This window comes from Macaca thibetana, chromosome 1 (assembly GCF_024542745.1).
Source record: "Macaca thibetana thibetana isolate TM-01 chromosome 1, ASM2454274v1, whole genome shotgun sequence".
Lineage (NCBI taxonomy): Eukaryota > Metazoa > Chordata > Mammalia > Primates > Cercopithecidae > Macaca > Macaca thibetana.
In genome coordinates, this window is record NC_065578.1 from 124886345 (window position 1) to 124903697 (window position 17353).

The 17353-nt window shown below is 43.2% G+C and overlaps 1 protein-coding gene and 1 pseudogene across 1 annotated transcript; one reads left to right on the forward strand and one right to left on the reverse strand.

Moving 5' to 3' along the window:
* The first annotated feature begins 3495 nt into the window (after positions 1-3495).
* On the forward strand, positions 3496-3936 carry LOC126935027 (high mobility group nucleosome-binding domain-containing protein 3-like; annotated as a pseudogene).
* A 6092-nt stretch (positions 3937-10028) lies between these two features.
* On the reverse strand, positions 10029-15238 carry CRNN (cornulin). The gene is made up of 4 exons (XM_050754498.1): positions 15189-15238; positions 13053-13203; positions 11022-11903; positions 10029-10844 (listed from the first exon to the last, which is right to left on the reverse strand). Exons 2-4 carry the CDS (start codon positions 13188-13190, stop codon positions 10377-10379), a joined length of 1488 nt encoding a protein of 495 aa, XP_050610455.1. The 5' UTR covers positions 13191-13203; positions 15189-15238; the 3' UTR covers positions 10029-10376.
* Positions 15239-17353: the final 2115 nt, after the last annotated feature.

Below are 17353 nucleotides of genomic sequence, written 5' to 3' on the forward strand. Positions count from 1 at the left end.
TGTCTGTATGGTAATTTGCATATAGAAGAGGGTCTAGAGGAATTAAATAGCAGTGGTTATTTCTGGTATTGGTTTTTAAAAATATTAATCTCTTTGCTTGTGTCTTTTTTGATTTCTCTGTGATAAATATATGATGGTTCATGGCTATTTTTTCTTACTTTAAAAAGGATTTGTATTTCTTTATTTAGGAAATTTAAAAACATGCATTGATTGAGTTCCTGCTTGCTCAGTACAAAATTATACAAAGCCTGAGAAAAACCTTGGGTCGGACATAGACCAATGGAATGGAACAGTGAACTCAGAGATAAGTTTACATATTTACAGCCAGTTGATTTTTCAGCAAAGCTACCAAGAACATACACTAGGGAAAGGACACCCTCTTCCATAAATAGTGCTGGGAAACCTGGATAACCATTTACAGAAGACTGAAACTAGACCCCTATCTTTTACCATATATGAAAATCAACTCAAACTGGATTAAAGATTTAAACATAAAACTCAAAGCTATAGAACTACTGGAACAAAACAGGGAAAATACTTCAGGACATTGGTCTGAGCAAAGATTTTATGACTAAGACTTCAAAAGCACAAGCAACTAAATCAAAAATAGGCAAATGGAACTATATTAAACGAAAAAGCTTCCCCACAGCAAAGCAAACAAAAGAGTAAAGAGACAACCTGTAGAAGGGGAGAAAATATTTGCAAACTATTCACTGACAAGGGACTAATATCCAAAGCATACAAGGAACTCAACAACAAACAAATAATCCTATTAAAAGTGGGGAAAGAATCTGAATAGACATACCTCAAAAGGAGACAGACAAATGGCTAACAGCTATATGAAAAAATGCACAACATCACTAGTCATCAGGGAAATGAAAATCAAAACCACAATGAGATATCATTTTACCCCGGTTAAAAGGACTGTTAGACAAAAAATAACACATGCTGGTGTGGATGTGGAGAAAAGGGAACTCTTATACACTGTTGGTGGGAATGTAAATTAGTACAATCATTATGGAAAACAGTATGAAGTTTTTCTCAAAAAACTAAAAATAGAACTACCATATAATTCAGCAGTCCCACTACCCGGTATGTATCTAAAGGGAAGGAAATCAGTATATCAAAGGGATACCTGCAACTGCTTGTTTATTGCAACACTATTTACAGTAGCCAAGAGATGGAATCAACCTAAATGTCCATCAACAAATAAATGGATAATGACAATGTGTGTATATACAAAATGAAATACTATTTAGCCTAAAAAAGAATGAAATCCCGTCATTCACAGCAACATGGATGAGCCTGGAGGACATTACATTAAGTGAAATGTCAGGCACAGAAAGATAAAGACCACGTGTTCTTATTCGCATGTAGGAGTAAAAATAAATGGATCCCCAGGAAGTACAGAGTAGAATTGGGGGCATTAGAGGCTGGAAAGAGTAGAGGGGAGGGGAAGATTGGGAAAGGTTGCTTAACAGATACAAAATTACAACTAGATAGGAGGAGTGAATTCTAATGTTCCACAGCAGCTGTCTCCAGCATTTTGGCTCCAGGGACTGGTTTGTGGAAGACAATTTTTCCAGGGTCCCCAGGGGCTGAGGGGATGGTTTTGGGATGAAACTGTTCCACCTCAGATCATCAGGCCTTAGCTTCTCATAAGGGTCATGCAACCTAGATCCCTTGCATGTGCAGTTCACATTAGTGTTTGACAGGAGGTGGAGCTCAGGCAGTAATGCTCACTCTCCGGCTGCTCACCTCCTGCTGTGTGGCCTGTTTCCTAATAGGGCATGGACTTGGGCACCCTTGTTCTATAGCATTGTATGGTGAATATAGTCAACGACAATTTATTGTCTACGTTCTAAAAGCTAGAAGAGAGAATTTTGAATGTTCTCAACACAAATAAGTGACAATTGTTTGAGGTGATGGTCGTGCTAATTACCCTAATTTGATCATTATATATTGTATATATGTATCAGAATATTACTCTATACCCCATAAATACATACAATTATTATGTGTCAACTAAAAATAAAAGGAAAACATCCAAAGCAAAGACAAAAATCGTGGGTCTGGAACATCACCTGGCTATCTGGTTACCTAACTGATTTACTTTTCCTTTCCAAACAGAAGACCAGAGAATTCCAAAAGTGTGTGTTACTATGTTGGCACCCAGGACACCTCTCCAAAAAGTATTCCTCTTTTTGTCACTTTGTAGTATCAGCTCTTTTCTAGAGAATCCCTAAATAAACCGGAACCAGTGTCTCCTCTGCATTTCACCCAGAGCCATGGGCTCATAACCACCTGATAATACCGTGGAACAGGGAGCCTCTCCCCTGGAGGGTGTTTAGTGCTGTGAGAAGAAGGTCAAGAGGCACCTTTCAGCCATGATGGACAGGAGGTGATGCTGCCTTGAAAGTTTAGCCTTGTCTGTTCCAACAGGCCCACACCCTCACCCTCATCCCCTCTAAATGAACTGGGTCTTGCGGATCTGTAAGCCTCTCACCACTCATGCAGACCTTAGGGGCAAAGCCATTTGGCTGCTTTAGTTTCTTAGTTTTTTTCCCTCCATTAAATGGAAGTAGGTAAGAATAGGAGGTGCTTATTCCAGCCCTAACCCTGCTTACTTTCTAAAGATGTGGCCAGGGGAACCATCATTTATTAATTACTTGTAGCTCGTGTATAAATGGGGAACACTGAGGACGTGCCACACAAAGCTGAGTGGTGGCCTACATCAGTCCTGAGAGTTGAATCCACAGCCTTCTGTGAGTAACCAGGACAACAGCAGACTATAGCCTTGGTCTCAGGGCTCCTAGGAGAAGTGCACAGACCATCACTTTCTGTCTTGAGGAGGGAGAGCCACAGGATGTTGACCTCCCTGCCTCTCTGTAGGGACTGCTCCAGAAATGTGCTTTCCTAGGTGGGATAATCAGGACATCCTCACACAGTGTGCCAAGGCCCTGGAAATGATGTAGATATATAGTTTTTGGAAGATAGTTGCCAGTAGGAGTGGCTCCGTGAAAGGCACTCCTTAAAAATACACACACACACACACACACACACACACACAAACACACACTCAGCCCCAGGGCTCAGAGCAGCCTGGGGCTGCTCTCACTACTGGAAGCTTCACTACTGAGGGTTCAGGGCCACTTACTCTGGGTGCTGTTGTGCCCAAGACCACACCACTGAGCCCGTTCCTACGTCTGATGCCATCTTCCTTCCCATTCCAGCAGAATCACAGCCGGAGCTCCTTTACAGGTATTAGTCGTATCTGCCACTAGGGGACAGCAGCACAGTATACTTGCCGTCTAGCAGACTGGGACGCTACCTGGTGAAAGAGGTTTTCTGGGCCTTTGAAGCGAGGCTTCAGCCCTGAGTGTCCCTGAGGACAGGGCCATTTTACACACTACAACCAATCCAATGTGACTGGGACTTATGAGCTCTGCAAGAGCCAACAAAAATATTTGAATCAAACATAAATAGATAGGGGCTGTGCTGTGCCCTGTGCATGAGCAGCTGCAGTGGCAGAGGCAGCATCCAGAGGCAGCGCCAGCAGTTCCACCCCGTTGCTTTACTTTTTGCTGCACTGACATAGCCACTATGCAGAAGAGAAAGTCTTCAGAGAATACAGAGGGCGAAGATGGCTCCAAAGTAACTAAACAGGAGCCCACAAGATGGTCTCCCAGATGGTCAGTAAAACCTCCTCCACCAAAACCTGCACCCAAACAAAGAAAAACATCTGCTGAGAAAGAACCTGGAGCAAAGGTTAGCAGAGGTGCTAAAGGGAAGAAAGGAAAAGCAGGAAGCTGGAAAGGAAGGTACTGCACCATCTGAAAATGATGAAACTAAAGCTGAAGAGGCACAGAAAACTGAATCTGTAGTTAACCAGGGAGAATAAATTGCCATGAAAAACTGGGGTTAATTTTATGTATCTCTTGGGTCAACTTTTAAAAACTGTTTCTACTATTTTCTAAATGTTAATTTTTTAGGACTCTACTAGTTGGCATGCAAAAATATGTAAGGATCAACATTTTACCCTCTCATAATCATGCTTTTTGGAAATTTCCATCATCCTCAAGTAAAACAAATATCAGTTGAATATTGGAAGCTGTGTGTAAGATGGATTCAGCGTTCCACGCACTTGCTTTAAAATTTAGTACTGTGTATACTGTGGTGTTTTTACTGTGCATATTTGAGTTTTTCATGCAGTTTTTCTAGAGCAATAATCAGCGGTGCTTTTGAACCTAGGTTTTACGTGATTTTAATAAAACATGGATAGTTATGACCACCTGCTGACAATTTGTGGTTTAAAATAAAAGATTTTCTTGTCTACAAAAATAAAATAAAATAAAATAAATAGATGTCTTTCCATAGGTATACCTGTGTGTCAGATCCAAAATAAATGTGCAAAGGAAATCTATAAACATTTAAATTTAAATGTCTAGATATAAAGCTTTGTGAATCTCATTTATTGTTAAATTTAGTATTAATAAAAAATTCTTACCTGTTAAGCAATTTTAATATATATATATTTTCAAAAATGTGCTTTGCAACTTCTTTGCAACTGCAAAAATTTTCTTTGCAACTGCAAAGAAGTCATAGCTAAAATGAGGCAAAGGTACAACTTATGTCCTAATTCCAAAAACAAAACTATAAAAATTTTTTTCAAAAAATTTTCAGCAAAAATTGTATTTAAGTGGCCTGTGTGTACATTTCAATGTGTTTGATATGATTTGGAAGGATGATTTCTTTATCCTTTGAAAAAAATAGAGTCTGTCTCAGAAAGTGTAAACATACTTCATTCCCATCAAGTCTCTGTATTTTCCACAAATTTTCCCTCTTGTCTCTAAAATAGCATGCACATTTTTTGAAAGAAGTCTCTATGTGCAAACTTTAAAAGTCAAGGATGGGCGGTAAGTCCCTACAGGAGACGGAGGGCGTGGGCCTGAGATGGAGCAGCCTAGTTGCCTTGAATGTTACGTGAATGCCTTCTGGTCACAGGGGTTTAGGGCCCCTCTCTTAGGCCTCTGGGCTCTGAACTGCTTTGAGAGAACATCCTTTCTGAGTCATAGACACATTTGCCAAACCCTAACTGTTGAAAGGAATGGTCACTCATAACCTTCCTATTCCTGCAAGGTCCTCGGAACATGGATGCTGAGATGGTGTCTTCTCCATATTTTCATGGCCAGACTTCCTGTTAAGGCTGGAGGTGAGAAGTGGAAGGACCACTTTCTATGGCTTCCTCCCCAGCCCCTTTGGATGGATCTTCATACACTCTGGTGCCCTTTCTTCTCTGTGAGGTTTGACTTGACACTGAGTTGACAGTCTGAGGACCTGGGTTTAGTCCTATCTCTGCCTCTTTCTTTCTAACTGCATAACTTTTTGACAACACTAAAGAAACTCCATTTTGTTATTTGCTATGAGCTTGATTATGTCTATGTTTCCATAGTCACATGTCTGTGTAGGGATTATGTTAATTTATGTATGTGACAGGAAAGATTAGGACATCCAATCCCTTTAACAAATAATTATTGAATGCTAGGCACTACTTCAGACACCAAAGAAACAGCAGGAACAAGACAGGCACATGTAGTATTGCTGAATTGTACCAAATTCCTCTCCATTGAGGCTGTCTCATTTTGCATTCCCACCAGAAGGTGTGAAAATGCTTGCTTCTCCCCAGCCTCATCATCATCTCTTCTCAAACTTGCAAATTTTTGTCAGGCTGATAGTGAGAATCATATCTCAGTATACTTTTGGTTTATGCTTCTGGTATTACAAACAACTTTAGCATCTTTTCATATATTTAAGCATCATTTGTATATTTTGTGAGCTATCTGTTTGTATCTTTTGCCTATTCTTATTTCTTATTTTGTGTGTTTGTGCCTTCTTACCCCACCTTTTACACTCTTTTCAAAATTAGGTTGGTTTTTCTACACGTTGATTCCTAAAAAAAAAAAGGGGGGGGGGATTATTTATTCATTTACTTACTTATTTACTTGTTGACTGCTTTTCTGTTTTAGTTGTTAACTTATACTTTTATTAATTTTTATGGCGAATTCATGTAGCTGTGTTCTACAGATCCTTATATGTCTAGTTTAATTATCATTTTCCAAAAATTCAACAATTTCATTTTACATTCAGTTCCTTTTATTCAAGAGTTTTAAAATAATGTGTGTGTGTGTTTACATATATATTGTTAATTTCCAAAGACAACAACAACAACACAAGTTTGGCAAAAGCCATCACTATTACATGTTCCTTTAAGAATGATATTTGTGACCAGGGACAATGGTTCATGCCTGTAATCCCAGCACTTTGGGAGGCTCAGGAAGGTGGATCACTTGAGCTCAGGAGTTTGAGACCAGCCTGGGAAACATGACAAAAACCCCCCTCTACAAAAAATACAAATTAACCAGGTATGGTGGCAAGGGCCTGTAATCCCAGCTACTCGGGAGGCTGAGGCAGGAGAATTGCTTGAACCTGGGAGCTGGAGGCAGCAGTGAGCTGAGATCATGCCACTGCACTCCAGCCTGGGTGACAGAGTGAGACCCTGTCTCGAAAAGAAAGAGAGAGAGAGAGAGAAGAAGAGAGAGAGCAAGAGAGAGGCAGAAAGAGAGAGAGAGAAAGAAAGAAAGAAAGAAAGAGAGAAAGGAAGGAAGGAAGAGAGAGAAAGAAAGGAAGGAAGAAAAGAAAGAAAAGAAAAAGCAATAAATAAATAAATAATTCTATTATTATTATTATTATTATTATTATTATTGTTATTATTATTGAGACAGGGTCTCCGTCTGTCATCTAGGCTGGAATGCAGTGGCACAATATCAGCTCACTGCAACCTCTGCCTCCTGGGATCAAGTGATCCTCCTTCCTTAGCCTCCTGAGTATCTGGGACTACAGGCATGTGCCACCATGCCCAGATAATTTTTGTATTTTTCTTTTTGTTGAAATGGGATCTCATTATGTTGCCCAGGCTGGTCTTGAACTCCTGAGCTCAAACGATCTGTCTGCCTCAGCCTCCCAAAGTGCTGGGATTACAGGCGTGAGCCACGACACCTGGGCCTATTTCTAGTTTTGAGTAATGCATTGAAGTTTTCTTTGTGACCTGATATTGAATATTTCATGTGTAGAAGGTATAGTCTTTTCTTGTTAGGTTAATACATTGCTGGACTATACGTCTGTAGAGTTCTTTGTATTTTATTTAATGCACTGTTTCTTCTCTACACTTACTGTCTTGAGCTGAGAGAGGTGATTAAAGTGCCCTATTATTACTATGTTATTTTCTTTAAGTTTTTCCTTGTATCTCTTATAGTTTCTGCATCATCAGAGTTGTGCTACATTATTGAATGCATAGATACTAAAAACCATTACATCTTCATTGTGAAATTATAGCATTTAGCATTTTAAAGCATCCTTCTTAGTCTTATTTAATGCTTTTTGATCTAATCCGGGATCAACATCATGACTCCAGATTTCTAAATTTTGTTTTAACCTGCATTTTCCTGATATATATTAACTCAACCACCTCATTTACAAATTGTTTTCTGACTCTCTTTGATTTGCATACCTCCTGTAAGAAGCATAGACTTGTATAGAGCTAATAAGCCAACTTGTTCATCTAGTAGTGAGTTAAGCTCTTGACATTATTATTATAAATATGTTTGACCTCAGTCTATCACACTCTTTTGTATCCTATTTATGAAAATATATATCTTTTACATAAATAACATCATCCACTCTGTTGTCTGTGTTATTTGCTTTTTTCTAGAATGTCTTTTGGTGTTGAGGAAGGTTCGTATTTGTGTTGTCATCTTATAGTATATCTTTACGTAATATGTATTCTGTATTCCCCCTTCGCTTTAATAAGTGGCATATTCACCTCCTACTCTAAGTAATAATAAAATTTTCTAGAAATTTTCACCTTACCTTCCTTCTTCTTTCCTCAGTATCTAATGTGAAGTGATATCCTTTTACTCCCAGTTTCTCCTTCTAAGCCTATGCTTATATTAAGACAATCAGGGACCTCATTCTACTTTCTGTATGCTTTCTCTTTCTCCCTTCATTTTTTTGTTAGCTGTATTGTATTTAAATTTTCAGTGCATATAACATGGAATGCTATTCTGTCACCTTTATCCATATTATGTAGTCTTAGTTCTACAGTGAAATATATTTAAATGTGCATCATCAGATTGTATGCCAAACAGTTCTATGATTCAGGGTTTAGTGTGTAGGTATGTGTGCTGATTCTCTAGTAGATTCCCCAGAACGGGCTTATGGGAGCAATATTCCCTGAGTCTTTGCATTTTCTTTGCTGTTTTTCTTTGGCCTTTGTACTTACAAGCCAATGTGAATAGATATAAAATCAACTTGTCCTCAGAAGAACAACCTTGCCTTTCACACATTTACCCTTTACTACTCTGGCTCCAGCTCTAGATTTTTGTTTGGTATATTAGTTTTCTATCACTCCTGTAACAGTTTACCATAAACTTAATGCCTTAAAATGACAAAAATTTTATTCTCTTACAGCCCTGAAGGTCAGGAGTCTAAAATCGAGGTGGCAGAAGAGCTATGTTACTTTTGAAGGCTCTAGAAGAAAATGTCTTGCCTTTTCCAGATTCTATTCTCCACACATTCTTTGGCTCATAGCACATGGCCACAGCCACTGGTTTCATCACCACACTTCCTTTTATTGACTTTGATCCTCTTATCTCACTCTCGTAAGGAACCTTGTGATTATATTGGACTCACCCAGATAATCCAGAATAACCCCATCCCGTCCTATCTCAAGATTCCTAACTAAATCACATCTGTGCAGTCCCATTTTGCCATATAAGGTGACATATTCACAGGTTTCCGAGATTAGGTCGTGGACGTCTTTGGAGGTTGTTATTTAGCCTACATTTTGTTTTTGTTTGGCTGTTGTTTATTCCACATTTTGTTTTTTCCTTAGAGATTTCCCTTACCTCCTGTAAACCAATAATGCAGTGGAAAAAATGCTTTACACAGGATCTAGTTATTTTGTCTTGGGAAATCTTTCAGAGTATCTAGTCTTCTCTACTGACAAAAGCACAAGACCCCCAATAAATTTCTAAACAATATTAATTGGCTCCAAACTTTAGAACCAGCATCTGTAGGGTTAGGTTTATACATCTTTTTTTTTTTTTTTTTTTTTTTTGAGATGGAGTCTTGCTCTGTTGCCCAGGCTGGAGTGCAGTGGTGCGATCTCGGCTCACTACAACCTCCACCTCTGGGGTTCAGGAGATTCTCCTGCCTCAGCCTCCTGAGTAGCTAGGACTATAGGCACCCACCACCACGCCTGGCTAATTTTTGTATTTTTAGTAGAGACAGGGTTTCACCATGTTGGCCAGGCTGGTCTTGAACTTCTGGCCTCATGTGATCCGCCCATCTCGGTCTCCCAAAGGGCTGGGATTACAGGTGTGAGCCACTGTGCCTGCCCTATAAATCTTTATTTTAAAAACTGTTCTTCTGGTCACTCTTATAATAAACCAGAATTGATAGTCTCTACCCCATAACATGGTTTATATCTGGTGGGTGAGACATCATGAGAGGTCAGAGCTGACAATGATGGGGAGGTAGGAAGGGAAGCACAAAATTCTGGCCCCTGGCTTAGTACCTGGTAACACAAGCCTTCTCGCTCTTTCCCTTCACAGTCACTGGGAACCTTCTTCCATTTCTTGGTAATCTTAAATCAGCTTTCCTGTGTGACCTTACAGGTAAATAGAGGTTTAACACTATAGAATTAGAGGTAGTGAAAGACCAAGAAGAATTTTGCCTATCTAATACTAATTGTCCTTTCAGGGCCATCATAAAGAAAGCACCTTTTCTACGAAACCTTAGCTGGTCCATCTCTGCCAAGTATTAAATATGATATATAGCAGGAATCTCATATAATATCTTCTCAACTAGTTGCTCTTCAAAGGTAGGGACTATGTCCAGTTCATCATCTCATAACTCTACAGCCCTTGGCCTGTAATGTCAACAGAAGGTGATTGAATGAGACATAGAGGCCAGTTGCGTAAGGTTTTATTGATGCATTAGGGTAGATTGGGCAATAGACAGATGTCAGAGATAAAAATAGTCCTGAAACCCCCACAAGATGAGGACAATTCAGTACAAAGGGGTGACTTGCTCTGCGTCTTCCTGCTCCTGAGAGGGTCTGCACTGCAAAGCAGGTAAGAGAGGAGTTTAGGATAGAAAGCTCCTTGCAGAAATGATCTCATTGAGAAAGACCTAAAAGGGAAGCTGCGTAATAAAGAGTTGATGTCCAGGGATGCGCCCACTGGACTGGTCATGCAGGACAAGCCAAACTCTCTTCAGCTGTCTTCTTCCAGTACTGGACATTGGAGTCGAGGGAGTCATGGCTTGTTGCTTCTCAAGTAGGAATACAGCTCCCTAGCTGTGATGCCTTGCTTCTCTTCTGGCTGGGCTGCATCCTGGCCCTGTGCTGAGGAAACACTGGTATGCAAGTTGCCCTGGTCCAGCCTGAAGATTGCTGTCTCCCTTGAATGGTCATCAACCCATTCCTCACCAACCACAGTGGGCTGTATGTCTCCCTGCCCTTCTGTCACATTGTGCCTTGGGTGAGTGCTGCTCCACTCCTGCCTTCCTGACTCAGTGCTTGCCCCAGTCTGGGCCTGTCCTCCTGGTACTGTCTCTCCTGCCTCAGGGTTGCTCACTTGTGTCCATTTTTGACCACTACCTGGCTGCGTCTTGGTCTGCCCCTGTTCTCCAGCCCCTCCGTGGCTTACAGTTTGGCTTCTATCCTGCTCCACAGTCTGGGTGTGTGACCCTGCCTGTGTCTGAGCATGTCCTCCTGCCACAGCCTGGCTGGTCTGGCTCCCGCCTTGACCTTGGATCTCAGTCCCCCTGTTCTGGTCATTGGTGGACCCCTGTGTCTGGGTGCTGGTGCTTTCTGTCTGGTGGCCGCTGTCCTGCTCCATGGTCTGGGTGGGTGTCTGGGTGTGTGTCCCTGCCTGTATCTGAGCATGTCCTGTCACAGCCTGGCTGGTCTGGCTCCTGCCTTGACCGTGGATCTCAGTCCCACTGTTCTGGCCATTGGTGGACCCCTGTGTCTGGGTGCTGGTGCTTCCTGTCTGGTGGCTGCTGTCCTGCTCCACAGTCTGGGTGGGTGTCTGGGTGTGTGATCCTGCCTGTGCCTGAGCAAGTCCTCCTGTTACAGCCTGGCTGGCCTGGCTCCTGCCTTGACCATGGATCTCAATCCCTCTGTTCTGGTCATTGGTGGCCTCCTGTGTCTGGCTGCTGGTTCTTCCTGTCTGGTGGCTGCTGTCCTGCTCCACAGTCTGGGTGGCACCTGCCTGGGTCTGAGTTCCAGATCCAGTCACAGTCTCACTGGTCTGGTGGGCTCTGTCCTGTTCCCTGGTCTGTGGCTCTCTCTCTGGCCTCATCTGTGTGGTCTGATGCCTCTTGCCTTCTCCAGCTCTCTGGGTCTGCTCTGTGTGCCCAGAGCATTGTATCTGCGGACTTGTTCTCTCCTGGCTCTGGGACTCAGCTTGCCTGTCATAGCTGCTGACCCACGCAGAGCCAGTGGCCTGACCCTGGGTCTGAGCCCCAGGCCTGCTCTGCCCTCTGGAAGGCTGCTTGCTCTGTCCATGGCTGCTCCCCTCATAATGCTGCCCTTTCCCTGCCCTTCCCACTTCAGTGCCACTTCTCTGTCCTTCACTCAGCTCCTGCCAGGCCCCAGAATGGAGGCTTCCAGACTCTTGAGAGCTGCAGGCTCCCTCAGGACTCTCACTCAGTGTCTTGAAACAGGCCTGGGCGACTTTAAACACCAAGACCAGGAATTCCTTGAATTCCACAGTCCCTGTGTGGTCTTCATCCAGCAGACGCAGGACCTCGTCCACAGTGGCTGGATCGTGGGGTTTCTGAGGAGAAGATGAGGTGGAGTCAGCAGCCCTCCCCTGAGGAGGACGTGGGCAGGCCCCTTCCACGCTGCTGCCAGCTTCCCCTGCCACAGACCCCACACTCCACACACGTACGGCTACAGCAGCAGCAAGACTTAGTTGCCTTTATTTTTTATTTTTTTAGTCCTGTCTCTCTCCCTCAAGTATAGGGAGCGTTTTTTGTTTTGTAGCCTCTATTTGGCACAATTTCTGCGCTGCAGAAAAATTAGATAAAGGTTTATTGAAGAGTTAATAAATTATTGAATTCACAATGCAACTTTTTGGGCTCTCAGGTTGACTGTCTGAGCTGCCCCTGGCATCTTGCCCCTGGCACTGAGGCCTTAGTCTCTTCAGCAGGCCCAGCACAAAGAGCAGCAGGTTGGGAACACAGCCCCATGGGAATTCTGTGCTCTCCTCACTGAGGCCCAGATGTTTTCCCACGATAAAGAGGGAGGGATGCAGTGGGCCTACAGGGCTGCCCTGAGCATGTGGACGCAGCATACTTCTGTGCCCATACATCCTTGTCCCCAAGGCCATCATCATCCCAGTTGCTTTAGATGCAAACCAAAGACAGGAAGGTGCATCAGGCCTTGGTTCCGGTTTGTCAGGAGGGGTGGGGCCCCGAATTCTCCCCCTAGCTTTTAACAACCTGCTCTTCAAAATTTCGTTTCTCATGTGATCAGTCTGCTAATATTTTTGAGTAACTGCTTTGTGCAAGCCCAGAGCTATGCTTCTAATGAATGCCTATGAATGGATGATTACATTTCAGATAGACGTGGGAAATATTTACGATACCAAATTTAAGAGGCAGCAGAAAGCAGCAATTATTTTCATTTTGAAATATTCCAAGGCTATGCTCCTCTCTGAGTTGTTCTTTTAGAGCCCCTTTACCTTGTCTTTAAGTTAGAATTAATTAAAACCAAGGTTTTAATCTAAAGAGCCAGGACTTGCCAACTCCCATGACCATCTCTGGTTCTTTCACCTTTTATTCTGCCTGCACAGTTGCCATCTGTCCTGGCAGGCCTGGGTTTATCTGCTGCCTCCTCAAATTCCCCAGGCAAGGCCTCTGCAGGCAAACAAGGTTTCACTTTCCTGCTATGTCCCTTCTCCACCCAGTTCAGCACACCGTACCACAATCACATCGGCAAACTCTTGCTCCAAGAGTCTTTTTAGCTCCCCTCGGGTGAGCGCTGTGCAGCTGCCCTCCGTCCTTGCGTAGCGCCTGAAGGCCTCGATGATCCCATTAATGTTTCTCAGTAACTGAGGCATCTTTGAAGTCAACCTGGACAAGATGAAAAATCCCCTTGGAGGCTCCATAATCAAACTCAGCTGTTTCCTTTAGAGCACGTCTGCTGCTAGGTCTTTCCTTGCATGTTCAGCTGTTTTTGGCCTTCCTTTGTCCTTTCCTATGTAATACATCTTATGTGTGGGAAGGAGGAACACACAGGATGGAGGCAGGTTCCTGAGTCACAATTAAATGCTGGCCCCATCACCTACATATGGTGTGAGCTGGGACAAGTTGCTTTGCCTCTCCATGCCTCCGTTTACTCATTGTAAATGAAGGTGATATTAGTACTCTATAGGATTATTGTGAAGATTTAAAGACATAATTCATAAAAAGCATTTGGCAGATGCCTGGCTTATATTAAGTGCTCCTTATTAAATATAATTATTATGCTATTATACACATATACACACATATAATTTTTGTACACTTATATAATCACTCTACTGCTCACAAGGCACTTGCCTGTGCATCATCTCCTCTAATCCTTATTATTTCCACTTTTTTTAATAGGTGAGGAAACAGGCTCAGAGAAGTTAAGCCATACAATTTTTAAGGAGCAAAGAAATCCTAGAATCCATCTCTCCTTAAGCCAAATGCAATGGGCTTTCTAGAATGTACCCTGTGGACAGGATTTATTTGCTCATCACAAGGTGTTAGGGTCCCACTGGGAACACCAAGAGAGGAAGTAAATACACATGTCAGTCAACCCCTGTCTTGGATGGGAGCCAAGCAGGAATTCCAGGGACACAGCCCTCCTTTCTTGTTTTTTTTTTTCTGGGAAAGTGGGAAGAAGCTGGGCTACCACCTGCTGGGAATGCTCAGGAGGGGGAACCTTCTTTGGGTGGGAGGCCTTCCAGTTCTGAAGGCCCAAGTTTCTCTGACTGTCACTTCTGTCCACAGCCTTGGGACTTATCAGAAAAGTCAGCTTGCCCAACAGGCATGTGGCTCCATTAGGCCCAGATTTCTGGTGACCTACGAGTTGCTTCTTAATCAAAGGGAAAGCTTTTCTTTTTCATTAGCCAGAAGTCTGGAGGTAGGTTGAGGTGGGGCCTGGGTTTGGCTACATGAACAAGAGGAAAAGAAACTTGAACATTCATTAAGCAGAAGCCTTGGAGAGACCCAAAGGAGATGGTATCAAAGATGACAAGTCTCAAATGCAAGGAGAGATGCAGCGTACAGCAGCTGGAAACCCAAAGCGAGGATGGGACGAGGCCGATATAGGTAGGAGAAGAAAGAGAAAAAAGGAAGGAAGGAGACTTGAGTTCTAGAAAAAGCAGATCAGTGTGGCCATGAGGACTCAGTAGGTTACAGCAAAAAGTGGGTTGTTCAGGAGAAACCCTTTCTCGGATCTGATAACCAACAATTTCAGGCAAACTTTTCATCAAGGTAAAAAACTGGGAATATTTTTCCTCAACATAGATGAAAAATATCTTTCTTTTTTTATAACCATGTAGCCAACTTTAACCACTGAACTTTAGATAATAAAAATAGTAAGATGACATTTTAGTTACATTTTAGATTCCTTAGAACAAATCTACAAATATTTTGCCTAAATATCACCTTGGTGTAGGAGAGGGGAATCATGTAAGCTCCTTCATTCATGACACAGTTTGATCTTATTGTTCTAGGTTGGTATAAGTAAACTGATTCTGATCCCACAGACTCTCAGCACTGCAAAGAAGCTTCCAGAGCCTTAGAAACAAGAAACCTTTGCTGATCCAGGAAGGCCCATGGGTGGCCCCATAGCAGCTGCCCACACAGTTTCCCAGTGACAGGAGCTGATGCCAGGCCAGCCTCAGGGAGGAAGAGAAAGTTGGATTGCTTTAGGAGAGCATGTTTCCCAACGTTAGCGTTGGTTTGCCCAATGCCCACAGCTAGATCTGAAGGACGCATAGCCCATACCTGACAGCCTCAGTTTTATGAGCTCAGATCCCCAAGACACTGAGAATGAGAAAGAGGTTTCTTATGAGGGGACTTACCTAATGCCCAGGTGGGATGAAACAAGTGGCTGTTAAGTAGTGTGAGGAGTACCAGGTCAGTGTGATGAGAACCTTTTATAGGGGTTTTAACCAAGGCTCTTGTTTTAGACAGGATATCCTGCCCTATGGGAAGACTTGATTCATCCAAGATTCAGCCCAGCCCAGCCCCACCTCCTCTTGTCTCTGTTTTACCTGCTGATGTGTGACTGCCTTGGTCTAATTAGCAGGCCCCTCCCACCACATTTGGTGCCTTCTGTAGCTGAGTCCTCTTGACAGGAAAGCTTCTTTCCATTGTGATGGGCTCAGCAGTGCTTGGCACAGGCTGGGGTCCTGGTGAACATTCTTTGTCTCCATGAGCCTACAAAGTCATGGGACTCTTCCCTCCACCCCGCTTTTTTTTTGTTTTTGAGATGGAGTCGTCTCGCCCAGGTGGAGTGCAGTGGTGCGATCTCGGCTCACTGCAACCTCCACCTCCCAGGTTCAAGTAATTCTCTGCCTCAGCCTCCTGAGTAGCCGGAATTACAGATGTGAGCCACCATGCCCAGCTAATTTTTGTATTTTTAGTAGAGACAGGGTTTCACCATGTTGACCAGGCTGGTCTCGAACTCCTGACCTTGTGATTCACCTGCCTCTGTCTCCAAAGTGCTGAGATTACAGGCGTGAGCTACTGTGCCCAGCCACTCTTTCCTTTTTTAATATAAATGTTCAAGAATATATCTATTGAGGTTAACTTTTACAAAGTAGCCACTTTGAGAGACCACACATGTTTTTGTGGTGATGTTACTCAGAACTGCTATTACTTAGAACATTTTTTGAATTCTTGTTTTGCAAGTGCCTTTCACACCTAGTGTATGAGACACAAGAAAGCCAGTTTCATCTTTTTAAAGTTGGGTCTCATTTTTAAATTAAAACAAAAAAAGTTAATACCTTCCCTACCGCATGCCATGGGTAGGTAGCATTTTGTAGCTGGTGAGAAGAAAGGCTTACCATGATCGTGTGCAAACTCCTCATTACAAGGACAGGAAACTCAACGGGCGGCTAATCAGCAAATATTTGTGGAAAGCTTGCTCCATTTCAGGCAGAGGGCTAAGGCCCTAGGAATAGAGTGTTGAATACAATGTCAGCAGTTTCAACTCTCATGAAGTCTATAGCCTGGCCATCCCAGGGGAAAGTCCCCAAGAGGTTAATGATAATGGTAATTGCCATTTCATTTCATTTGATTTTAGTTCATTTTCATTACCATCTCATCTTATTTGATCTCCCTAGTAATCCCCTGAGGTGGTATGGCTAAGCCCAATTCATAATGAGAACACTGAGAAATCCTCAAAGAAGTAGCCACTCAGGGAAGAAGAGACGGTGCTGGACTAGAGCCCCTCAGACTCCAGGCCCGTGTTCTCTGTTGCACCATGCTGCCGTTTATTCTTCTCTCATTGAGTTTTGGCACTTTATAAACATCACACGTATCCTCAATGCATGAAGAACCATTCCTGAGGAGGAAGTTTTCTGAGCTCTGAAGCCAAGTCCCAAAGAGAGCTCTTGAGTGGCACTTTGCAGATAATATATACTGTATAGCTTCCTGAGTGACTCTGGAAGGGAAAACCATCTTTACCATCCTCACTTATAGATCAGCATGCAGCAGACAGGAAAGGGAAAAACAGGCTGGGAAGGCATGGTAAGGGCCTTGGTTGCAGAGACTGGTGTATTGAGGGCAGCCCCGTAGCAACAGCACAGCCTCCAGCACATCCCCTCAGGGCACAGAGCACTGGGGAGCTCCAGACTGCAGGAGGGCAGGATGCAGGCTTTGTGTTTGGAAAGATCTATCTACATGGGGATGGGTTGGCTCCAGTCCTGGGGTGAAGGTGGGATAGGCATGTTGGTCAGGGAAAAGCAGAGTAGGGGCCCCAACCTTTGGGAACAAGATGGGGCTGAGGTTGCTTCTAGCTGGTCACAGTTAGAAGAAGGCCAGTGTGAAAGGGTGAAGTTGGAGAACGAGAGGGAGAGCCGATTAGACCTTCTTCTGTGGGTGGTATTTGAACTTTTTCTGAAGGGGCTTAGAACTTCCAGAAATGTTTGGGAACTGAGGGAAAGTTAGGGAAGTAACAAGCCAGAGGTTGTGTCTAGAAGATGAATGTGGGGTAGGTATTATTAACCCAGTTTATAGACGA

What these genes read in the sequence shown, in the direction of transcription:
- CRNN (XM_050754498.1), bottom strand. Translation starts at nt 13,190, where the DNA reads ATGCCTCAGTTACTGAGAAACATTAATGGGATCATCGAGGCCTTCAGG. An exon ending in AGTTTGCCGATGTGATTGTG is followed by an intron (nt 11,904 to 13,052) that starts GTACGGTGTGCT and finishes TCTTCTCCTCAG; the next exon opens with AAACCCCACGATCCAGCCAC. An exon ending in GCAGGAGCCAGACCAGCCAG is followed by an intron (nt 10,845 to 11,021) that starts GCTGTGACAGGA and finishes CAGACCAGCCAG; the next exon opens with GCTGTGGCAGGAGGACATGC.